The sequence below is a fragment of the Channa argus genome, chromosome 19 (genome assembly GCF_033026475.1).
Source record: "Channa argus isolate prfri chromosome 19, Channa argus male v1.0, whole genome shotgun sequence".
In the NCBI taxonomy this organism is placed as follows: Eukaryota; Metazoa; Chordata; class Actinopteri; order Anabantiformes; family Channidae; genus Channa; species Channa argus.
The window spans coordinates 17,083,355-17,108,210 of record NC_090215.1 but is presented as its reverse complement, the minus strand read 5'-3'; the positions used below and the strand labels follow the sequence as shown (position 1 = coordinate 17,108,210).

Genomic DNA, 24,856 nt, shown 5'->3' with positions numbered 1-24,856 from the left:
ACACTCGAGAAAGGTAATGACTGCTCGACTCCTTAAAAACACTAAAGCAGGAATGTGGTCTGGAGCCGTTACTAAAAGTGTAGTCAGTGTGCTTTTGTTAGTGTCTGAGGAAGAGAATGTGCCAATGTGCTGATGAAAATGAGGGTTATAAACTTAGAAAGATGGTCTGCGCTGCAGTCAAGGCACTTTCCAAAGGGTAAAATCTGGCAACCTCGTGTCAGAGAGGTCATTTCTATGACCTTTTAAGGCCTTTTTTTTTTTTTAAATAGCACAACAAAATGAACACGAGAATTTTTAGAATGTGCATGATTTAAAATGTAGATCAGTCATTTTGGGGGCTTTAAATATGACCTCATTCCCTCAAATTTGACAAATAAAATATGATCAGTAGTAGCATGAACATTCAATCCAATAATTTATTGTTTCATTAACAGCTTGAAAGAGAGCATTTAAATAGAAGCAGAATAGATGATATAGACCTGCTCTGACTTTTACCACCAGAGCAAAGACACTGACAGACCATAAAAGTAAAAAAGAAACAGACAAATGATTTCAGAAAAAGCAGGGAATGTTCAGAGAGACAACAGTTTTCCCACTGCAATGCCCGAAGAAAAAGACCCACCTCAGCAAATCTGCTTCATTTTAAAATGCTGCACTTGCCTTTACAGCCCCCCCCCCATTTATTACAAAATGTTATAGGCGTCTTTTAGAATTTAATTTACAAATGCACGAGATGGCAGTACTGTTACAGTAATATCAGTACGTTTTTTTTTTTTCCTGTGATGTGGTAGTAAATCAAGGTATTGCCATGCGTTAGTCGAGGGAATTAAGGCTTATTCAATAGTTTTTGGCCAAAGAGTCCTTAGGTGAAGACAGTCTTTCACGGTGTCCAGCAGAAAATATGGAATCTGGGAATTGAAACCTTGAGGAAACCAAGATAGTTTTCTGTCTTTGAAAACAGTCACATAACACAGTGCTTTAGAACAAGTGCATGAATTATTTGTATATGTGCTTTTGTGTCTATGGCAGCAACATAGAAGAAGAAGTCAGTGGTGGTCCACTAGGAGTTAAAAGGCAGAGTAATGTTCTGCTCAACAGTCTCCATAAATTAGGCAGTACTGCTGGGTAATGCAGTTTGTTCCCCGTATGATCACAGTTTAATGGTCCACACATCTCAAACACACCCACAGAGAACATATCTTAGTCCACACAGAGCTTCAGTCATTTAGTTTTTGTCTTGCCGTGGCAGCTAACCGCTGTGGCTACCGCGCTGTGACCATCCAGAGGCCCAGAGCCACGTTGGCTGCCAGCAGGGCGCTGCCCGCCAGCAGCAGGAAGAAACCAATCAACTCGCGCTTTTGACGGTCTGTAACCACAGTAACCAACGTGGCCTCCAGCAGAGCATTCAACATCCACTGACCGTCGAGAGCAAAGCATGGCACGGAGTTGACTACTGCTAATGCACCAGACAGGGACACCACATATCTGAGAGACAACAGGGCTCAGGAAAATAAACAATAATTCACACACACACACACATTTTTTCACACACTTTGTCCCATTACATCATTTTATCCTGTAGGCAAATTCAACAGTTATTTATGATGTTTTCCTAGTGCATTACCAGCATTTCTGCAGCGCTCACCTGTCCCACTACCTCATTTTCCGAACTCTCTCCCTATATTTACTGGCTGAAGTTTGAAAGTATTATAAAAACCCATTAGGCCAGATATTTTTCAGTGGCTGGCACTAGGGCCTGTTAACAGCAACAGTTGTGACTGACACAAAAATGATTACTACAGTTTTAGGTGCTGCAGCAGAACTGCAATAACAAATGCAGATTCATATTTAGCCATTCGGGTTCTGACTTGCAGTTATCAGATTTGTGCACTGAGCGTCTTCACGGTGGCAAAATGATAGCTATTCATAAAGCTATATAAGTGTTTTAGAGATTGAGTAACATCTTCGTCATTTAGATGGTACAGATACTACTTTCTCATCCTAGGACTCACATTAGCCTTCTGTCGTACCTCTTTAGTTTCGATTTAAAACAGGTGACTTTATCAGAAGCCTTTACTTTTATGAAGATAACTCCTCGTATGGTTCCATCAGCACTTGAATATGACCGGAGACAGGTCCTCTTAAAACATAAAGGATACTTGCAGAAAGTTTCCAAGAAGACAGGCAGATCCAATAGGAGGAAACCAAAGCGGGGGACAAAGTTGGTTAGACTCACTGGAAAAGACAACAGCAGAATATGTTACTGTAAGACACACACACACACACACACACACACACAATCACACACAACCTAAATAGCAATGGAAAATATTCACACCACTTAACAACAGCTCAACAACTATTCTGTAAACAGCTATTATATCATACATCTACTTATGGCCTGAACTTCTTAAAAAGAAATTTATTAAGTTGAAACGTAATAAACTTACCAGCAAAACTGCGGAAAGAGAAAAAAACCCAAGGAACAATTCACATTTGTGTGTACGTACCAGCGTACTGAAGGTGCGGTGGATAACCCACAAACAGCATGTGTGTGTTGGGCGGGTGAGTGACACGGATGAAGCGAGTCTGGTTCTCCAGGGATGGAGTGACGCAAACGCTGGCGGTGTGGGAGTGTGCGGCACAGTCGTCGTCGCTATGACATGTTTGCGTCCCCGTCACCATCTTGCGCACCGGCATGCAGGCATACTGCAGCCAAAAGAAATGCAACGTAAGAAACCTAAGAGAAACTCGTCTTTGTCCCTTTGTTATCTTGTTTGAGTCTTCTGATAAAAGTTCCACTCCTTGTTCTTTCTGACAGTGGTTATCTTGTTTGCTTTTTTTCAATGCCCTGACCTGTTTTTAAAGCACCTCTGTCTCATAAAAAAACGTTTGAAATTGAGCATCCAACACAAAATGACCAGAAATACAACAAGCATTAATCAAGAACTGAAACAAAGGAAATGTATTAAATAGATACTTTGTTTTGGAAAAAAGGGAGCAATACAAATATACTTCGTATGCTTAGTTCCCTAAAATGGTTCGGAAACCTGTCCACATGACAAACTGTGTTTGTGTGTGTGTGTGTGTGTGTGTGTGTGTGTGTGTGTGTGTGTGTCACCTCTCTCTCTCTGGTGTTCTTGCCCTGTGCTTTATTGTAAGAGAAACAGAGGTCAGTCAGGCTGTTGTTGCTGCAGCAGTCCATTGTTCCATCGAGGCGCTTGAAAGCTACGAGAGAGGAAGGAGAACATGGAGAAGAGCAGCGATGAGGTTTAATGGTTACATATGAAATAAGTCAAATGAAAAGAAGAATATTCTGACAGGGCCATGGGTGCCCTCACTGTATAAACACCTCGTCCATGGGCCCAGCTGGGCTGCAGGCCGGAGACAGGGACACAGTATCCAGTCTGTGGTGTGTGAGAGAGGTGAGCCAGGCAGCTGCTCCACTCCTCCACTCCTCTGACTGGACAGTCCTCCAGCCCTGTCACTATGTCCCCGACTGACAGACCTCGGGGACCGTCGGCTGCCGAGCCCTGGTTGAAGAGACAGACTTGAATATTGAGATGAGCTCCAAGGTCACACGGCATGGTTTCATGGTTGCAGTTCCACAGTCTTGCAGAGGGACAAATTATATATTGCTGCAATACTGGAGGACACACATGTTAAAGTGCTAAAGCAGGTGATTCCTAAATGACACACGAGCGACAAACCTGTTCAAGTGACAGAAATGTCATTTTTAGTTTGAAGAAATGTGTAATAAGATGCCCATTTTGAACATGAGTAGATTTCGAGTTCTTTAGACTCGAAAAGACTTTATAATTCAGGAGAATGTCTACACGTGTAAAGCTCACCAAGAAACTAACTGCATTTCATTTACATAATTCACACACAAAACTGTGTAACTTAGTCAACATTAACCCTTATATGCATAAGTGGGTCAAAAATGACCCGGTGAGGTGGTTTTCTCTCAATGTCTTCGCAATGAAAAGTTGTCCTCATTTCATATTCCAGCTATTTGTCAAAAAAGCATGTTATTGATGTCATGTCACTCATGTTTTTAACCTACCATTTGTACAAGCTTCCAGAGGTGGGTCAGAAAACCTCCGGATCATCGTCCGCTTGTTGATTTGGCACAAAACAAACGCCGGATGCCCTTAGTGACGCAACCCTCCCCAACTTCTACCGGATTTGGACCGGCACTGCTGGGGAGGGGAATGGGCTCAGTGTCTGTTAGGGGTTCAGTGCCTGGCACAGAGAGTACATATAGCTAGGCCCGGGGATCGAACCACTGACCCTATTGTCCGTGGATGACTGCCTTCACCAACTGACCTGATTCTTTGATTGTCAGGAATATATATTCTGTGGAGCCCAAAAGACTATCACACACACTCCTTGACACAGTAGTCATGAAGGACATACACACACATTTGTAAAAAGGTAAAAAGAAAAAAAAAATGCCGCTAACGTAAGTGAATGTACTGTTCATGACTATTGTGTGAAAGAGAAGGAGTTTCTTATTGTCAATCATCAAATTTGCCTATTTTATAGTTTGCTAAACTAGCTACTACTGTACACTGCATTTATTTATATAGCTACATATTGACCAAGGGTTTGCTTGTCATACAAAACATTCAAGTAACAAAGATCGTAAAGTCAACAGTCGGTGTGCGAGATGCAATGTACCTGTGCAATGATCACAGCCAGAAACAGGTAGTTTGTTACAGCTGCATACAGTGAGTTACACACACCACAGGGGCAGGGGTTTAATTCCCGGACCCTCCTAATGGATTAAGAAGTGGCTCGGGATCGCTCAGGTGAGCATCTTGCATGGCAGCCACCACCATTGTTGTGAGAGTGTGTGTGTGCATGTGTGAATGGGTGAGAAGTTCTATATTAAGTGGCCATTTACCATTTACACGCACTCACACTCTCACAACAATGGTGGTGGCTGCCATGAGTAACTTGTGAAAAGTGAAAAATAAAAGTATTTAAAACATGGTGTTGACCAAAATATAATACAAGTGATTATTTTAACCAAAATGACAAAAGTGGCATAAAAAAAAAAACAGTGATTCTAACATTGGTCATTTTTGAGTGTAGTGTCCAGTCACTAAGAGTTAAAGCCAAGCTGTTTGTGATTCTACTCTTTGCGCTTAACTAATTGTTGGTAGTACCACCGTAACTACTGTACTATAATGAGAGTGTATCCATCCTTTCTTAACCAATCAAATGTCAAACTATTCCTTTAAGCCAGTGTGTGTGTGTGTGTGCGCAGTTTAACATTAAACCACAGTTATCTGAAAAGTAGCACATTAATCGTGGATTAAAGCACGAAAGCCTGCTGGACTGACCTGCACAACGTCAGTGACTAGTGCCCCGGACCCAGTGGAGTACATGGGAAACAGCAAGACAGGCAACAGGAAGAGGAAGGCAATCGCTGAGAGACACAGAACGAAATTGTGCCACACTCCTACAAAGAGAGAGGAAAAAATAAATAAAAATACTTCCTGTTTTTTATGTCTGACCAAGCTGTGTAAGACCTAAATCAATTTGTTTACTACGAAACATAACAAAGAAAAGTAGCTAATCACATTTGCTAATTTTACTTTAAAAAAAATACTTAAATGATTAATTGATGATTGCGATGGTTTTATTTCAAACTTGTCAGTGCAACTCTATTCCAAAGGCTTCTCAAACTCCAGTCTGAATGTCGTAAAGATTATGAACATGATGAAGTTAAACGTGCAAGAATGCAGTCTTTAATATTTTATACCAGGCCTGAGCCATTTTGCATGTTCTCCTCATATTGGCACTGTAGCATGTCAGATACTAAGACACTTAGAGAAATTTAGGGAAAAATGTTTTTACACTCTGGGATTTTGTTCAAAACATCAATTTAGGACCCAGCAGTGACTATATCTCAGAGTTATTTAAATGATTTTAATTTCAGGTTTACAGGCAAAACTATTGCATTTTTTCCCGATACAGACTTTCCACAGTAAACAACCCTGTCACTACAGGAATACATTATAAAAAACGTTACGTTAGAGAACCCCTATGTATACAGAGCAATCTGCAGATCTGCTGTGGACAGAGAGAGAGACAGAGATAAATAAACACAGCATGCAGTTATGTCACCACCCCCCTGATGGGAAAAACATCTTTCTCTCTGTCCATTTTGTCATATGACTTGATGGGATGCCTTGGATGTAAGCCAGCAGTCACCACCCAATTTGTTTTCTTGTCACATTAAAACATGGGAAAAACTTGGAATTTCTCTCAAGTTGAAGATATGATGGCTTTACAGAAGCTCTTCACTGACCCCTACAGGCTCTCAATGCATAAAACAATTTTTATGAAGCGTCATGCTCATCTTATCAATACCACTACTGCATGGGCAGATACTAATCGAGCATCAAGAGAAGGATTACCTGCAAATGTTTTTATGTATTGTACTGAATTAAATGAGAATGTGCAAAGTACTTCCTCGAATTGTGGTTAATTAGCTTCTGTCATATTATTATAGATGCTTTCACATGCGGAGCATTTTAATCATCATCATCACCACCACAACCAGTTCATGTGGAGTTAGTCCAAACTACTTTATACAACAGTCTGTGGTTTAAACGATAACAACGCCTCTTATTTTATAGATTGTGTTTTATGTAAAATCATAATCTGCTAAGTAACTACACTAAGCAGCAGCAGAGTTTGTAATGTGGTGGTGGACAGCGGACAGCATGGACACTTCAACTGGTGAGTGGCTACGTAGCCCAATATGCAACAAGCTGCAATGCACTGTGCGTTGTGATGCTGTTCCATCATGGCCAACGTTACATTTTTCACATGGTGACAATGTGCATTTCCTAAGAAAGACACTTGGTTACAGCAGCAATAAGAGGGTTTGTTACTGGTCTAATTTTGCCGCTTGAAACCTCCCATAAAGGTGCAGTCCACTCTGAGGACAATGCCACACATGCAGGCATCATGTAATGTTGCCGTAGTAATTAACATTATATTGGGAATTTAATTGACTGTTTTCTAATCAAAAGTGTGTGTGTGTGTATATATATTATATACACACACACACTATTTATATTTTTATGTACTGAAATAATCATTCATTTACTGTCCTCCCACTGATCACCTACAGAGGTAGAAGGCTTCTGTCACCTTCATACATGTATTACTGTCAGCTCCACCAATCAATTCATTAAAATCCAATTTTCTTAATTGCAGAGGGAAATAATTTGATGTGAAGCAGCTGTCGGGTGCTTAGGGAAAAAAAAAAAAAAGACCTCAGATTGACCTTCACAGGCAAAAGTGAAATGAGTATTTAGTGAAATCCCTGAAATAACTTTGATTAATAGCTTAATAGCTTGATGACATTAGCTGGAAAAATAATCAGGACTTTCATTTCAGCCATTAGAAGTGGTCAACAGATCTGTGGATCAAATTCTTACCAGCACAGAAGATCCGAAGCTGCTGAGTGGGTGTTATGAGGTTGAGATGGGTGGTGAAGAGGTCCACAAATGCACCGGGATACAGCACAAACACAAACATGCCAAAGCCATTGACCCGCACTTGCTCCCTGCAGAGGGCATAAAACAATATTATTTACACTGAGAAAATGGCCAACGCATATTAAAAAACAAACAGCACATAGAGCACAAAATGGCATAAAAACTTTTTAAAGATGCTGTGTATTTTGTGGCAATTAACTCTAAATAAAGTGGGGATACATGCACACAGTACTGAGTCATATTGCTATAAAGCAAATAAATAAACTTCTAACTAAAAATATTGTTTTATTTTAATGAAAAATTGACCTTGTAAATCATCTAGAGGTTCGGTAAAACTAAGTCCAGGCTGGCTCGCACCGCACTTTTTAATTTATGTGCACTGTGAACCACTGCAAAGTTTATAGCTAGCATCCATATTTACATGGTGTAAAACTACATATACCAGATAACACATCCATTGCTGATACTAATGAGAGTCCACTCTTATCGTTGTGAATTATTATTATATAAACACATATTTTGGATGCTGAAACTTCTGTTCTGATATCGTATTTCTATACACGCTTAAAACACATGAACACCTGTTCACGACAGCACAATGGTGGAGGTCTTTCAGCGTGTTGCAGAACAAAGACCTCTTCCTGTGTTGGCACTTCACACTTTTATAATTGATTAAGAAATGGACCAGGTTTTTAATTCATATTTATCCTAATTGTTTCTGGTCATGTCTGTCCCATTTCTATGTCCTAATGCCCAATGAATGCTCTTTACTCCACGGGTTGCCGTGGTAACACACTGTGTTATGGAGATGTGTAAGTGTATTACCTCAGTGCTGCCACAGCGTGGCCCAGCTCATGTATAACTCCACTGAGCAGCAAGGCAATAAAGAAGTAGGCCAGCTGACTGGTGGGCAGATTGAAACCAGGGACCTGAAGACACACCCGAGACAAACATAAGAAGAGCAACAAACAAATCGGACTGATACAGCCATATAAACACCAATAATCTCATCAGTATATATAGATTTGTTTTCGCTCTGTGATTGCATTTCTAGATGTTTTAATCCTCTATTGGGTGGAAACCTGCACTGCACATTTAGCAATTAAACACTATTTGTATGACTAATGTGTCCTTAAAATCTTCATTCCCACTTTTTTTTTTTTTTAAGCTGTGGTTTTCTGTGTGGTCTGCATTTTCCTCCCCCGCTGGCTGTGCGAGGCATTTTGTCGCTGCACGCTGAATGCTCAGCTGTAAATGGCCTGCTAATAACTTCCCATGAATCACCTTTAGCACTCCACCGGGGGTAGTGCTCACATTAATGCACAACTTTTTGACACCTGAATAAAAAGTGAACGGGAGGAAAATGCTAAATAAGTCATTATCATAATTGGAAGCCTCTTTTTTTTTTTCACCTCCGTTGAACTTTCAAGGACATTTACATTGTGAGCACCATTTAATCGCTGACCCTATACATTGACAAGACATATAAAAACTTTATGACATAAGTGACATCCATCTTTGTTTTTTACATTACAGTTTATGATGAAGAGGCTCACTAAGCAGACTTAACCCGTTTAAGTTTTAATTCACATAGTGTTAATCATTTGTGAAAAGATAAATGTCCAGTCCATTTACGTACGTACCACCACCTGCAGGGCCTGCTGACTTCCTATACGAGGGTTGTCTGTGGTCATCTGAGCAAGTGTCTGCTGCAGTGTTTTTATCAGCAGCACCACTGATCCCAGCATGGCTACAATTCCAAACACTAATCCACTATTGAACCTGGGAGAGATAAAAATCGATAGAATTGAGCATTTATGTCAAGCTGTGATGTTTGACTATACACGTCTCTCTGAAAAACAAAAGTTTGCATATGCAGAAAAGTAAAGCTGCACAAGATGAAGCTTCACTGTGGCTAAATCACAGCGTATACTTACAGTGAGATGAAATCAGAATTATTCTAAAGCAGAAGTAATTCATTAGCCAAGACCAAAAAGTGCAATATTCCATTAAAAACTCAAAGTGTAGACATAATGAGAGGAACAGTTCAGGTTAAGAGTAGATTATTATATTATACAGTCATCCTCACCACAGGTAAAGGGCTCGTGGGTTAATGCGGGCACAGTATGCAAACAGTCGGTTGAACATGGTCGTCTGCCATCTCACATGAAATGGAGACACCATGAGCCCTCGACTCGCCAGCCACGACTCGTAGCTGATCCTGTGTGTCACTGACGACTGTGGAACAGACACAGAGCCGTTGGAAAAATTAAAATATTTAAACAAATAGTCTGGTTAAAGTCTAAGCTGAGACTAATTTGCTTTATTTTCGCTTAAGAATGTAAAATATATGCTAATGACATATCTTCGGGCATGTCTTTAAAACACGTGGGAAACACACTTTTGATGCAAATGTGCTGGCTGATTTACCTTGCAAAAACACACTGTGAACATAGATGCAACACATGTACAGCAATTTAACTAGAGCATCTAGCTAAAGCTAATTCAAGCCTCAGTCCCAGGTTTGGCTTTTAAATCTAAACAACCAATCAAATTAAAACACAATTAACAGGACACATAAAACAGACTGTATGTTTAATAATTTCCCCTCCATTTAGTGCTTTTGAAATGTTTACAAATACTTATATTTATGCAAGTGAAATTACATATAGGGAATTGGAATAATTTTTGAGGTTGGATCATCAAGGCAGTTAAAAGTCCATTATTTGAATAACCCATGTAGAACCATGGGAAGATAACTTCATCCCGCGTAACGAGCACTCGATTTTGTCTGGCTGCGCTTTGTCCGACCGAGTCTGCTGCCAGCACATCCTTCAACTCCCCGTGTGCTCTGTGCGTGGCACAAAGGGAAACCGTGTCTTAATGTTAATGGGTCTAGGATGTAAAAATAAATAAATAAAATGAAGCCAATGAAGTAAACAGTGAATAAACATTGTAAAGTGCTATAGCACCAGACCATTTACGAATAATTTACTAATCTAAAGGAAAAGAAAAGGTGATAAATAAGAAAAGATGACACCACATAACACATCTATGAAAGAAAGTCTTTATACAGATGTGTGCACGTATCTACATAACTGTAAATATAAATATACATATTACAGCATGTATGATCTAGATATGCTTTCTACTGGACACACTGTTTACTGCTACCATAAATAGTGTTGCTACTTTGAAGACTTCAAAATCCGCCCGATCATGAAGTTAACCTGGTGGCATCGATTAGTGACAATTTTTGTTAGTCTTTTAGTTTTACAATCCTGTTGTAATTGTCTAAAAACAACAACAACAACAAAACACAAGTGAACGTCACTCTGCAGATGATAACAACGATGCATTCACTGAAAATGGGAATTGTTATTAAAACTAAGGTTAAACCTTTATTACCCATCATGAAATGAGTATAATGTAGCCACAAATATTACTGCACCGAAAAGCACATCATTTTCCTCTATATCCTATATTTACTCCCGCTTGTGTTTTTGCATCACGCTGAACTTAAACTAACTCCCATTTTCCCCGATTATCTAAACAACACGTCCTGTGGCAACAAACATTAGCTTCGCGTTAGCTTTAGCGTTAACAGTAAGCAAGGTCCGTTGACGCGAAGTGTTAGCCAACACGCAAGCTAGCTGGGCTAACATAACTGTTTCCCCGTATGTTAGCTGACAGCGGGGTTAACACCCCCACAAAAAACAACAATATAGCTATATTCACCTTCAGTAGTGTATCGGCCAGGTAGACAGCACACCAGGCTGCCATCGCACACACCAGCAGAGGCACGGGGATCATGGTGGATCAGAGGACTCTCCGCGGACAAAAATCAACCGAACTGCGACGTCTCCATCGCTCCGTCCGCCCGCCGTACTTCACGCAGCTAGCCGCTGCTACACATGCTTAACAAAACATAAAAATGAGGATATTTTGTAGGAACGTTATAGTAAATAAAGAGGTGTGCATGGAAAGAGCAGTCAGCACGAGCGCTTCCCCGCTTTTCTTCTTCTTTTCCGTTTTAACGACAAACAACAACCGAACCGAGCTCTACCGCCACCAGGTGTCGAACTTGACTATTACTTCTGTAGCCTTGAAAAAAACAAAAAACAAATCCCAAATTATGCAAGCACCACGAAACTAAGACTTTTTTTTTTTAATCATTAAATTATACAATTTAGAGGAGCAATTACAAAATAAATAACAAATGACAGGCACAAAATGGACTTCAGTGACCATGGATGGATTCCAAAATAATACCAAAATATGCTTTCTAGGAACAGAATGTCAAAGCCAAGGGGCTTGGATTGTCCCACAATCTAGTGATGTCTATGACTTTTAGTAGTATATATTACAGTTTTTATAAGAATTAAAATTACAATTATTTGGCAGAAGGTTGTGTCAACCTACATATTATAATATATTATAATATATAATATTTGTGAAGTTTGAAGATTTGCATAGCCCAACTGGTTTAATCAATAAGCTTGTGAAAAATAATAGTTAATGGAACCTGTAAATTACATATTGTCTATTTTATAATTGACAATAAAATTGGTAAATAAAATTGAAATTTTATATATTTTCATTCTCCTGCCACAAAGCTTTATTTTCTTAATAAAATCAAATAATCATATGAGAGGTTTTGACTACAGCCTTCATTTTAATTGCTCTAAAGAGAAAAGTTTTAAAAGAAATACTGTACAATAGAAAAAAATAAAGACGAAAAAAAGTAGAAAAGGGAAAATGTAAAAGAAAAAGGACAGTAAAAGAAGAAGACATGGAAATAAAAATCCACAAACACCAAGAACATGCAACTAAACACAACTTTACGCTGAGCTTCCAAAGGCCTCATCAGTTGTTAAAATGGAGCTCAGAAGAATCAATCAGAGCTTGCAGAGCCACTTTGGCTCAGCTGTGGCGATAAAAAGAAACTATGTGTTTGTGTATTGGATTTCATCTTGCCAAAAGGTCAGGAGAGTAAAAGGACTCCAATAAATGGAGGATCTGACTCAGATGGAGCTCCCTGTCTGACTCATTAAGCCATAAATGTGACCAAGGGAACATAAAACTTGTGTGTTTATGAGCTCTGCATTGATATCGCAACAATTCGAGGCCACAGCTTGTCAGTAGAAAAGTTAAATATCAGCAACGCGATGACAAATGTTTGGAAGGCACTTATTATGGTAGGATGCTGCAAGTTCGGCAAGAGATACGGTTAAATAGTTTTGTCTGCTTTAACCAAATTGCCCCTTTAGGCCTTTCAAAACACTACCCGCTCTGTGCATAATGAGGAAATAAAAAATTACCCATACTATCTCACGCTGGGACATCCAAGATATTCCTGTTAAATATCTTTAGATTCTGTAATGTTATGCAACATGTATATGTTAACGAGCTTCCTGCAAAATTTCCCACACGCAGAGGCTGCGGCATGTTGTTAAATACAATAAGTGCATTGACTGGTGAATGTGTTTGTTTGTAATATAGGCAAGGGGCTGTCCTGAAGCAGGTACAGCAAGTGTGTGTTTGTGGGTTGTATTTGCATAGTTTGAAATATAGAACACGCCTACAGTATGAGTCTCTTCATTTTACTACCTGGGCAGGCAGTGGATTAATTTTCATATAGGCGAGGCTGACGAAGATCAGTGGGGCTCGATGCAGTGAAGGAGGACTTCTGAGGAAAAGCTGGGTTAAAGTAGGTGGAATCTGTGAACACGTACATACCATACATGACAGACAGAAACACACACACACACACACACACACACACACACACACACAGACACAGACACACACAGAGGCTGAAAACTCATTCTACTTTTCTGATGCTGGGTCGGATTCCACATGGGGAGGAGTTTCGTGTGTCTCTGAGCCAATCAGGCCGAGCGGAAACAGGTCAGGTAGCTGAAGAGGACCTCAGAGAGAGCACAGGCAGGGCAAAGGAGCCACACACACATCAGGAGGTAAGAGCGCACACAAACACACCTTTAACTCTGTGAGATCAGCTGGCTGTGGATGTGCATCATCATAGAAATGCAGGCATACCAGTATAAATACTTATGTGTGTGTGTGTGTGTGTGTGTGTGTGTGTGGAGAGCAGAAGTAGGGCAGAGCCATTTCAGTCACCAATATTAGGAGTTTTTTGAGTGTGTCAGGACTTAGCAAAGAAACAGCATGTCATTGCGAATAAAGTGTTTCATACTTAAATGTTCAATTTCTCAAATTTTGGTCACACAGTTAAATTGTTTCACTCGTGGGAATATTTTTCCTGTAATTGTAGCTTGAAACCTTTAAGAAGCTGTTGAAATTAGGAACCCTACTTGTCATTCTAAGCATTTGTGAATGTCATGTAAGCAGGCAGCTGTGTGTCGAGTGTCTCATGAGTGAATGTTCCATTTTTTGAATGAAGTTTGGTCTAGCAGATATATTTGCAAACTCACAACAACATCTAATAAAAGTGTTCAAATTTAGTAGAACCAGGTTCCCTGACCTACTGTTTGACTATGTTTTGGGCCGTCTGAGTGTGTGTGTGTGTGTGTGTGTGTCCACGTGTTCCTAAGAGTGAGTGTGAATAGAAAGCAGGTCCCTTCTGTATATCGCTAGCCTATTTATAGTGAGAACAAATCCCAGATATGAGAGGAATCCTTCTGCCACTTACAAGGCAGCCAGAGAGAGAGAGAGAGAGAGAGAGAGGGAGGGCGGAGAAAAGCAAAAGAAAATTAAAGGGATGGTGAGTTCAGAGGAAACTAAAGTGTGAGAGTTACACAGAAACTATACATGAACAAGCGAGAGGAATCCAACTGTGTCTAAACTCAAACTTTTTGAAGGTACAGCGTTGTGTCATCAACAGGTAGGAAACTGCTGCTTTGTGCGAGTGTTTAGTCCATTAGTGTAATGTTCATTCATTATCCTCCAGTTTTTAGACGAAACTATCTGAAAGTGTCTGATAACCCGCAGGTCCTTTGTGTGTTTGTAGTAGCAACGAAGATATTGAGTAGACTGACAGGATCCGAATTTAGGAAGAAAAGTAGCTTTTAAAGTTTGGTAATTTGGTTCTTCACTTTTGTAACTAGCAGCATTTTCCAGCACGTTCTATTCCCTGGTGGTCATAGTTTGACATTTTGGGAAATGTGAAGTTGACCTAAAGGAACAAGATACGTAACCCCAGCTGACTTTTAGGTTTCACATTGAGTTTCACAACTATGCGTATGTTAAATTGTTTATTTGTAATGATGTGTTTACCCTAAATGTACAGCTAAACATCACACCACACACTGACACACACACACACACACACACACACACACACACACACACACACACACACACACACGACTGAGCTGCACCTCACGGGATATTTTTGCTAGCTCCAAAGTTTGAAGATTGAAGTTTGATTGGCAGAACCTAAAGTTTGAGAACCTATTATTTTAGCATGTTTGTGTGCGTGACAGACAAGCACGCACACTCGGAATGTGTGAAAGTGAAAGGGCTCTGCAGAGCAGTGCAGCTGCTGCTCCTTGCCAACATAAATATCATCCCATTGTGTGAGTATGAGTGTGCATGTGTTGGGTATTTTGGGGATGTCCAGCCTATTACTCTCACTTCAAGGACAGCAAAGCTCCCACTGTATGTTGTTGCACAAACAGCACCCTAGAAACAGTATCTAAGCTCCGAACAGAGCAGCGCTCACTCTCGTCTGGTTCTTCTTAGCTACTGGTAAATACAGGTTGGACAAACTTTTGCAGGTGGGAACTACGTGGAGAGCTGAAAGGAGACAGAGAGGAAATGAAAAAAAAAAAAGTTTGCTGAGATGGACACATGGAGTCCTGTGTTAAAATCTGTGACATTTGTTGCAAATGCTAATACATCAAAAGCACAAACTGTGTTTCCTCTCCAGCATTTATAATCAGACTTCAATTTCATGCACCTATACATCTCTATACCCACTGCAAGGGTCCCGCCTCACTGTCCTGCTGAAACGGGGGAATGTTTGGGCTTTTATTTGGACATTCTCCACTGGATCTCTGTCGCCCTCTTATAAATGATTCAGAGAACAGTTCCTCTACCTGCTTCTCTCTCTCTAAAGGTCGCTAAGCAACTGTAATGCTATCCCGGGCCTGGAAAACCACAGGAACATAGTCCGCCAGCATGCATGCACACACAAATACACACACTAAACCATACACACACATACACAAAAAGGACACAGCTGAATGTCTGTGATCTGTGCCTTCCCCAGGTCAGTGGACTTACCAGGGGGTATTATGTCCAAACCTTCTTCCAACGTTAAAGCCCTTCAGGTAAATTTTCTTTTTTTCTCTCTGTGCACAATTTACTGCTTGGATGTGTTTGTGTGTGCTACATTGCATGGAACAGTAACTTTATTTAGTCGTACAGAGAAGCCAGGACAACTTGTAAAAACGTTCACAACATTAAAAACACTATGTTCGTGTTTTGTGGTGGGTCTAAAACGAGACTTTAACACTGCTAGCGTTTGACTTCCAGCTTTTTCTTCCCGTTAAAAAACACACTCTTCAACTAATGATTGTGTTTTCACATTGAAATATTTATTGATAAAGGCAAATACAGAGTTCAGACTGTGCATATACAGCATCAAGGCTTTAGTAGTGCAGAGTTGTAGCCAGGCGAAGGGATGCGGGGTTTGTCTGTGTTCCTGTTGCGATGGCTTCGTGTGTGCATGCCAGAGAGGGTTTCTTCCATCTTCTCTCTACTCGTTGTGCTCGTTTTCGGTGTCTAACCATGGGATAGGCATCAGGACGAAGCGGTTTTAAATACCAGTACAGTACAAACATGAGGTTCTTAGTTCAGTACTCCATCATCAGTTAATCACAAACAAGAAGTTTTACATTTGAAACGTTTTCATCAAAACAACTTTTTAAATTCCAAGCCTGTTTGTTGTGCATGTTTTATGTCATTAATAACAAATCTTTTATCTCTTCCAGCATTTTGAAAAGCAAACCACATCTTTGTTAGATTGAATTCTTTATTTTCTTTCCCTAGACAACTATTGTTTTTTCTTTAATCCCCTTAGTGTAGAAAACCTCTATTATTGCAGGACAATGCAGCATAAAAAATGGACTGATTTACAAAAATGCTTCTGTGTAAAGTTACTGCAAAACGTTTCTGAGCTGGCTGTTGTATGTAAACTAAACTAAATGTAAAAAAAAACAAAAAAAAACAGAGCACATGATGATTTGACAATCTGCCCGAGTGCTCGAAAACACACCATCAGAAACCATTTGCTTAAGTGTCTTCAGTGCAATGGAAGTATAGAAATTTGACCAAAAAGGCAACAAAACATTAACCACCATTCCTAAAGAAGCATTATAACCTAGCAAATTTAACGTAGGTAGTCGCTGGAGGGTAGGAAATCAATTTAACAACTCTTGTTATGCTTTTTAAAATGGCAGGGAGTGAATAACACTTGTAGTTAAAGAGATAGAATTTGCACAAACGTGAGCGTGGACCCTTAATGAACGAATCCAAACAAGCTATACTCAAAAAAACTATGTCCAACAACGATAAAAACACAATAGCAAACAGAGCTGCATATAGTACATGTACACATCTTACTCAAGCACAATACAATTTTTGATTCAAAGCATGACTGAAAGCAAATCTTTCCTTTAATTACCCTGTGAAAAACGTATGAATGTTATATTCCAACAGCACTTTAATTTACAGGATTATTTGACCAATAACATTCATTAATCAAACTGCAGCAAGTTACACTTTGAAGTTCTGTTTAAGCCTCTTTGAGAATTAATTACTGCTGTAATCTTTGTATAGCTCCAAAAAGCAAGCAATTAAAATTCTCCAAACAGCTTGTGCAGCACATTATAAGCTTTTTGTGTCCAAATAGTTCTAGTATGGATTCACGAATTGCACGAAGCTCCTGTTCTTCAATGCAATTTGTAGCCGAGTGCCAACACCAAAGCAGAGTGTAAATGGTCATGCTCCTGATTAAGAATAACAAAGATGATAAATAGGTAAATATATACAGGCCCTCTGAGCAGCTGTTTGCTGCTTAGGCTGTTTGGAGGAGATTTAGGAGGCAGCACGTCACATACGCTTCACACAGCAGCTGTGTTCTGGAAATGTGCATGTGTATTTTCTAGCGTACCAGCAGGAACTTATTGGTCTCAGTCCTCGTCAGGCTGCTGCAAGCTGCAAAGTTGTGTACAGTGATCCACCCCAGTGAACATCAAGTCTACATCGCTGCATGTTACATTATGTGTATGACAATTAAACATGTCCACTCTGCGTCTAAACTGGGATAACATGCAGTAAAGGTGCCGGTGGATAAACACTTTAAAAGAACGGACTGTGATGTAAACCACCTGTTGCCTCGATTGTTGTAAAGAGAACACGTCTGTGATTGTAAAACACAGTTTAGCAGCGATCGTCTGCTATAAACCAAGATGTTTGGAGGTTCAACCATCACTATCCCTCAATGCACGGGAAAGCCATGAGCGAGCTGTGGTGGATGTTTACAGCAGATATTTTGATTCCTAATTTTATTGGCAGCGTTCATTTTCCTTGTTTTCAGTCTCTCTGATCATCAGCAGAACCAACGGCAACAAAAAGTTGTGACTGTAGTTTCCTTTAAGAACAAGTGATTCTGAAGATATTTTAATAACTTGAGATGATTGAGTTTTTACTTTAGGCTGAAATATTCCTTCGTTCTTTGGTTGCGTCTGATGGAATGTCAGAGGATGACTGTAAAACAGGCATTGATGGATTATGAGACAGTTGTCCCTAGGCACAATCTTGTAAAAAAACAAAAAAACAAAATTCATTTCACATAGGAGCAAGGTGTCCAGACTGGAAGTGACACGTAGTCAACAATGCAGCCATGTTGTTGGTGTCACTGCAGTCACTCTGTGCCTCCGTGTGGCCATTTGGCTTGTTGTTCTGGTATTTTTTGGTAATTTTGTGTGTGTTTCTGTTGGATATGGTTTTCATTGTGGTTCTTTTTTCTGGAATATTTTGTGCTGCATACCTGCGGAGAATTGCATGCCCTTAACTTAACCCAATGGTTTTCAGTGGGGTCCACTGTTCAGCTCGTTTTCCCACTCACTTTGCTCTACCCACTGCTGATTACCTGGACCAGCTGTTTAGTAAATCGGAAGAAACCAATTCACTTTGCGTTCCACCCTTATCCAACATAGCCCAGGTAGTCAGCAGTGTTTAGTGCACGGGGATAGTTGGAAAACAAGCAGAGCTGCGGTCCTCGACGACGGGAATAGAGAAGCACTAACCTGAACCTACCAGTGCTCTAACTCTGGTCAACCTGGGCAGAGAGCCACAAAAACCCCAAGTAAACATGGGTGAAATACAGGAAAGGCTGAACCCTGCATTGCACCAGCGCTTTTGTCTTCCACTGCAACACCATTTTGTGGCAATTTATTTGATTATGATTTATTGCGGTTGTTTTGTGTCTTTGTGGGGAGGCAGCTGTGGCTCGGGAGGAAAGGCGGTTAATTCATGAACGCAGGCGTCAGTGGTTCAGCAGCGTCTCCTGTTCACTTGCGTTGTTGCCCCTTGCTGTTCCTCACACGTAAGGCGCTTTGTACAGAAGCATCTGCTAAATGACTAAATGTAAATGTCGGACTTTGTGTCTGTTTGTAGAGAAAAAACTAATTGGATCTCAGAACAAAAGCTGTGCCCAGTCGGTCTGTCACAAACGTCCTTCCACGCCAAGAGCATGCTAAGCATTACGGTAACACAAATCTTAGCAGACATGCTGTGAATGACGCAGACTCTTGCCTTTCAACGTTTACATTTTTTATCTCTGAACAAAATCAAACGCACTCAGACTAACATCCAGCCTCCTCGGCGACAAACAGCACGCGTCCTCTCTGTACAGCTGTACATTATAAGCATATACTGTATACAATACAGTACGGTACGATACAAACATCGAATCCAAGTGACAGTGTGTCAGGGCAGACAGCAGTAGAACATCAAGTTAGCAGGGAGCTCTCTGAGCTCTGTGTGGACTGATTTTCATAAAGACTAGTCTTATTTAGGGGCTTCATGATAGCAGGAAATAGTGGTCATAATCAAAACAAGAGGTTTTGAGGAAACAACAGGAGTACACACGCAGAGAGGGACACACACGTTCAGAGAAACATGGACAGGAAGCGTATATTTGTTTAGGTGTGGGACAGGTCTCACTGGCTGTCCTCTGTGTCCGTCAGGCTAATTTGAACATCCCGATGGGAGCTCTGCGTCCAGGGGCGGGACATCCTGTCAAGAGGAGAGGGGAGACAGTAGACACAGAAGAGGTGAGACAAACACAGGACAAACACACACACACGCACACACTGGAAAGTAACCTGATATGTCTGCGGCTCTTGTTTATGATTTTGTGTGCAGTTCTTTTTAATGCCTTTAAACACCCAATGTCAGTCATATTTCGGGCTTAGTTTATCCACCAAAGAACACTGATGCAGATGTTTGCGGTTACACTCCTCTTATTATCTTCATTTCGTGTCATTTTAAGAACTTTGAAAACTTAAATCCTGATTTGTGCATTTGCATAATATTCACAGGCCAAATCGTCAGCAACAACAGAGACCAGAGTCCATGAGCTGTAGTCTTATATTATTTCAGTAATAGCAGGGTTTCTTCATCATTGTTTGATTTAATTTTTATTTTAATTACTCAGGTTACTATAACTTAATTTTAATTTTGAATTTATTGTACAAACATTCTACTTTACCTTTGCATCAAAGACTCTGCTCTCATGCTCATGCTGTATTTGCTGTGTTGGGTACAGCACCAGCAGACAGTGATGTAACCAACAGGTACCAAGCCAACAGGCAATAATAATGCAATAATACCGGTCTTCAAAAAAAAAAAAAAATGCTCCTCCACAACTACAATGATCATAGCAGGTCTTTTTTAAAAATGATGATTTTATTATTTTAAATCTTATTTTCTACTTTTCAGGCTCATTTGCCAGACGAGTCAAGCGCTGCAGCTCAGACGCCGGAGGAGAAGAAAACATTGCCAGGCGCAGTGAAACTGCCTGGTCCAGCTGTCAACCTATCAGAGCTGCAGAATGTCAAGAGCGAACTACGATGGGTCACCAAGGATTAATGTGTGGGTAATCATGATAATCCAATGTGAAGAAAAGTGTGGGTGTGTGTATTTAACATTATTAGGACACTACATATTTTCCAAGTGGGAATATTTGAGGCAGCTCTTTTGCGTAATTCGCAGATCAGGCTTAAAAATCCCCCCGACCCCACCCCAAAAAATGCAAATCAAAACTACAGTAAGGAAGAACAAACTCTGAGTTTAAACCTGAATCACCAGATCTTTGTGAATGATGCAAATCCAGAGCAGTAAAAAATAATGTAGGTATTCAAATAGGGATGTACAGGGGAGCTTATGGAAAGACCCAAATGAGACTTGTAGAATATGATCTCTGGAGACACAGAATATGATCTCTAGCAAATATAAAGTATACACATCTATGATGTCAAGAGGAAAAAGACTCCAGACTGGCCAATTCAGAACCCGATACAGGAAGAATATTGAGTGATGCAGAGGCAGAAGCAGGGACAGACAGGATGTTGGTCAGTAGAGTGTTGGCCTATACCAGAAGATGAGCAATGACCATGTCAGGACCAGGTGGACTATTGTCCAGCTTGGTGACAGCAACAGGCAGGACCCAGAGGCTGGAGCAGGACCAGGACAGGTGTTACCCGACCCTTAAGCAGGTGCCAGAACAGGAAGCGTGTCGACTGAACCATAGCCAGGTGCTGGAATAGGAAGTGCGCCGACTGACTCAGGAACAGAAGGGGCATCAACTGAAGCTGGGGTAGGAACAGGAGCAGAGAGAGCGTCGGCCGACTGTTGTCGGTTGACTCAGAAGATGCTTCAGGAACGGGTGAAATGTCGGTCTGTTTGACTACTGAAGAGGTGCTGGCTGACTCGGATTTGAGGGATCTGAACAGGCGGAGCTTTGGCCAACTGTGAAAAACTTGAGAGCAGAGGAGTCCTGGACTGGAGGAGGTTTTGCCTGATCAATCTCCGTCCTGAAAGGGTTTGTGATTGAAAGGTTGAGGTCTAGGGGAGCTGGTGCGGCAGGATCTCCGACATGTGGCTTGCCATGTCCTAAGGCTGGTGGTGTTAGTCAGCCGTGGCTAAGGGCTTTACTGGTCGGTCGATTCCAGGGTAGGATTAGGCAGAATGTTGAGGCCCAGGAGCTAGCTCAGGAACCGGAGCTGACACTTCAGAAGCAGGTTGTTTGCCGGTCGTGGAGCAGGAGAAGGCTGTTGTGTGAGAGCTGTGGTTTTGAGGATGGAGTCTCTGGGAGCCAGGACAGGAACCAGGACTGGGGCAGGAGCTGATACAGGAACGGATGACAGGTTGGCCAAATCAGGGACCAGAACAGAAACAGATTGGTAGTCAGCTGTCTCGGGATCAGGAACAGCTGGAGGTTCGACCAGTTATCTCTGGTTCACTAGAGGTCTGTGGTATGGTCTGAGGTTGGGATCTCTGAGGCTTGGATTTAGTTTTACTTTAGTGGAGCTAAAGGGCCGGATCATGACAATTAGGTAATTTGTGATCTTGTGATCTATTGATTTATGATCAATAGTTGTCAGACAAAACATGTTCCAGGTAAATTTGTTGATGATGAGGCCTGTATCTTAAGAGTGACATTATTCTGTAAAGACAGATCCATTAGCACCATGAGAATCTATTGATCTGTATTGGGGTGGAATCATTAAACAGCAAGTATTTTTTTGCACCTTAATGTTAATCTTGCCCTGAACACATCGAAAATTCGGATGTTCTGTTCTGTATATAATTATTGAGCAATTAAATTTGAGTAAACAAAAATCTATTTGGGGAAAGAGCTTGTGGTGCATGTTTACAGTTCAGTATATCCATTATAGCCAACAGCCAAATTAATTAAATCAGCTCAGACTAAATTTTACCGAGCGTGAGAGAAGAAAAAAACGTTTGCAAACACGAATTACACTAGAATAAATCTATTGTAAGTTACTGTAGGTGCTCAAAGAAAATCTCTTTTTTCTGCAGAGTTAACTTTAGTCCCATTACAACAGTGTGATCAGCTCTAAGATGCACTATAGTTTCTGGATGGTGTTATTCTCCAAAAACAGAGCTCAGACTCACCACATGGGGTCAGTGCAGGCTGCTCAGACTCAGTTTGGGTCAAGCAGTGTGTGTGTGTGTTTGTGTGTGTGTGTGTGTGTGTGTGTGTTGATACCTCTGTGTGTGGGCAGGAGGGTTTGAGTCAGACTCTATTTATACTTTATACAAGTGTGTGTGTGTGTGTGTTTGTGAGTGTGTGTGTGTGTGTGTGTGTGTGTGTGTGTAATGGGCAGTCTGTGCTGTGACTTTCTCAGCGGGACACAGAAACCACAATATCCAAACACTGCGGCTGTTCGGTCCCACCCAAACCCTGTGGGTGTGCTGTGTAGGGTATAAATGAGAGACGGAGTGAGAGCGATGGAAAGAAAGAAGCAGAAAGTGATGCACTTTTAGGCAGGAACACTTTTTCTGAGGCGGTGCTGCTGGAAAAATAAACATTACTACCTAGTGTTTCTCAGCTGCTTCAGATATATATATACACACATCAGGGACAGTGACATTTCTGCAGAAAAGTCAGCGGCAGTGGCAGCATGCTTAATCTACTTGATTTCCTTCGGGGACACAATTTGTCCTGCAATGCACCGCATGACCAAAAGAAAGAAGCTACTTAAACAAACAGACGGCACCTCTCGGAAGTAAAAACTAAATGCGTGTTTAACCGTTAAAAACCTAATACATCACTTCAGGGCTGCAGCAGCATCTTGTGCACCGCATTGCTCTAACTCTAAACCACTGTTTATACATTACGCCCATCTGCTGCCATAACATTCTCCATTACTTTGCATTGGATTTTGGAAACTGGAGGCAGAGACTTAATTTTCAAATGTGATATACGTGAATAGAGGTAATGCATTCAGTTTCATGCCGGAACTGAGGTTTACTTGATGCTGCAGTCATAATTTCCCTAAGGTCCTTATGAAAATAAAATGAAAAAGAGCCCCAGACCAAGTAAACAAATAGTACTCCAAGGTATATAAATATGAATGTCCACATACATTTGGGCACTTTGGGCACAAAAAAAGAAATAAATCTGTAGATAACCTATGTATACATTAGTTTCTGTATGCAAAACATGTCTATAGTGGCTGGAAATATGAAATAATGTAAAAAAATTAAGCAGGGGCTACAATCCCACTTCAATTTAGATGGTCAGCTGGGCTAATTAGAGCTTCATTTACCATGGGAACGTTTTTAAACTGGATTCCGGCAAAAGTCTACCTATTTAATTTCATCCACCCATGTTAAACTTGTCCCAGAAGTATCTTATTGTCTGAGGCTCAAATCTTTAGGTTGAAAATAAACAGAAATGTGGCAAACGGCAAAGAGGATCAAGCTGCAAAGAGAAAGTCAAATGGAAAAAAGGTCAAGAGAGACACAAGTAGTGGGAGAAAGCAGGTGATAGATCAGACTGATCCTATATTTCTGCAGCTATGCCGAGACCTGACCCTCAATGCAGCCGGATGCAGAAATCCCTCACGGTGTCTTTATCTGTCCCGTTTTCTCCAGAATCCCCGGCCCAGCCAGGTGGACAGGAAAGCGGATAATCTTCAGAGACACAGACTTGCCCACTGCCAACGAAGAAAAGGAATCTAAACCGAACCCCAACACGTGTGGAGACACTAACAACTTTGTGTGAAGCCAACATCTGCAGACAATAATTCGCATTTAACTTCTGCTACCACCAGGAAGCATTACAGCGTTACCATGTCAGTTCATGCAGTTTGCCTCCAACCATCAATTGAAATCCTAATTTATAAAAACAAATTAACTTATTATCTGTAGCTAAGACTCCTCCTTATTTAGAAGTGGGTTGCGTTGCAATGAAGGCTTCCCCTTCTAACTCATGTCATGTCATGACCGACTGTAGGACACTGTCTAAACCATCAATATCCAGCACTGATTTATACTGATGCTTTCTGTTACGTATTCCTCCCTAAATGTTGTTCCAGTTTTGTGGGATTTAAGTACAGTTGTTCGACTTTTTAGGGGGAAATTATAATATTGCTGTTGTTTAATGTTTTGATGATGGGTATGTTTAAGAATTACTGCAATAAATCAGGATGGGTCTAGAACTAACGGAATCTAATCCTTTCTGGGTATGACAGACTTTAAGACCTTCATGATGTTGTCTCATATCTTTCTTGAAGTGGCCCAATCATTTT

The 24,856-nt window shown here is 40.8% G+C and overlaps 3 protein-coding genes across 5 annotated transcripts in view; 1 reads left to right on the top strand and 2 right to left on the bottom strand.

The window, feature by feature from the left end:
• Nucleotides 1–398: 398 nt before the first annotated feature.
• Nucleotides 399–11,564, bottom strand: mbtps2 (membrane-bound transcription factor peptidase, site 2). 2 transcript variants are annotated; one of them, XM_067486542.1, is made up of 11 exons: nucleotides 11,262–11,564; nucleotides 9,613–9,761; nucleotides 9,167–9,305; nucleotides 8,349–8,452; nucleotides 7,464–7,591; nucleotides 5,352–5,470; nucleotides 3,353–3,533; nucleotides 3,122–3,228; nucleotides 2,511–2,709; nucleotides 2,160–2,235; nucleotides 399–1,485 (listed from the first exon to the last, which is right to left on the bottom strand). In XM_067486542.1, the coding sequence occupies exons 1-11, from the start codon at nucleotides 11,334–11,336 to the stop codon at nucleotides 1,263–1,265; spliced, it is 1,500 nt and encodes a 499-aa protein (XP_067342643.1). In that variant the 5' UTR covers nucleotides 11,337–11,564; the 3' UTR covers nucleotides 399–1,262. The 2 variants fall into 2 exon arrangements, with proteins under 2 accessions (XP_067342643.1, XP_067342644.1); XM_067486543.1 differs by lacking the exon at nucleotides 9,613–9,761 and having other exon boundaries at nucleotides 11,262–11,563.
• A 1,840-nt stretch (nucleotides 11,565–13,404) lies between these two features.
• smpx (small muscle protein X-linked) lies at nucleotides 13,405–24,766 on the top strand. 2 transcript variants are annotated; one of them, XM_067486135.1, is made up of 5 exons: nucleotides 13,405–13,501; nucleotides 15,778–15,838; nucleotides 19,763–19,849; nucleotides 20,517–20,669; nucleotides 24,201–24,766. In XM_067486135.1, exons 2-4 carry the CDS (start codon nucleotides 15,803–15,805, stop codon nucleotides 20,664–20,666), a joined length of 273 nt encoding a protein of 90 aa, XP_067342236.1. In that variant the 5' UTR covers nucleotides 13,405–13,501; nucleotides 15,778–15,802; the 3' UTR covers nucleotides 20,667–20,669; nucleotides 24,201–24,766. The 2 variants fall into 2 exon arrangements, with proteins under 2 accessions (XP_067342236.1, XP_067342234.1); XM_067486133.1 differs by lacking the exon at nucleotides 13,405–13,501 and adding an exon at nucleotides 14,234–14,388.
• cnksr2a (connector enhancer of kinase suppressor of Ras 2a) overlaps nucleotides 16,084–24,856 on the bottom strand; it is a 67,244-nt gene continuing 58,471 nt past the window's right edge. Inside the window, exon 24 of the mRNA XM_067486130.1 lies at nucleotides 16,084–19,811. Coding sequence (XP_067342231.1) covers nucleotides 19,764–19,811 — 48 coding nt within the window. The 3' untranslated portion in view covers nucleotides 16,084–19,763. The remainder of the gene's footprint in view (nucleotides 19,812–24,856) is intronic.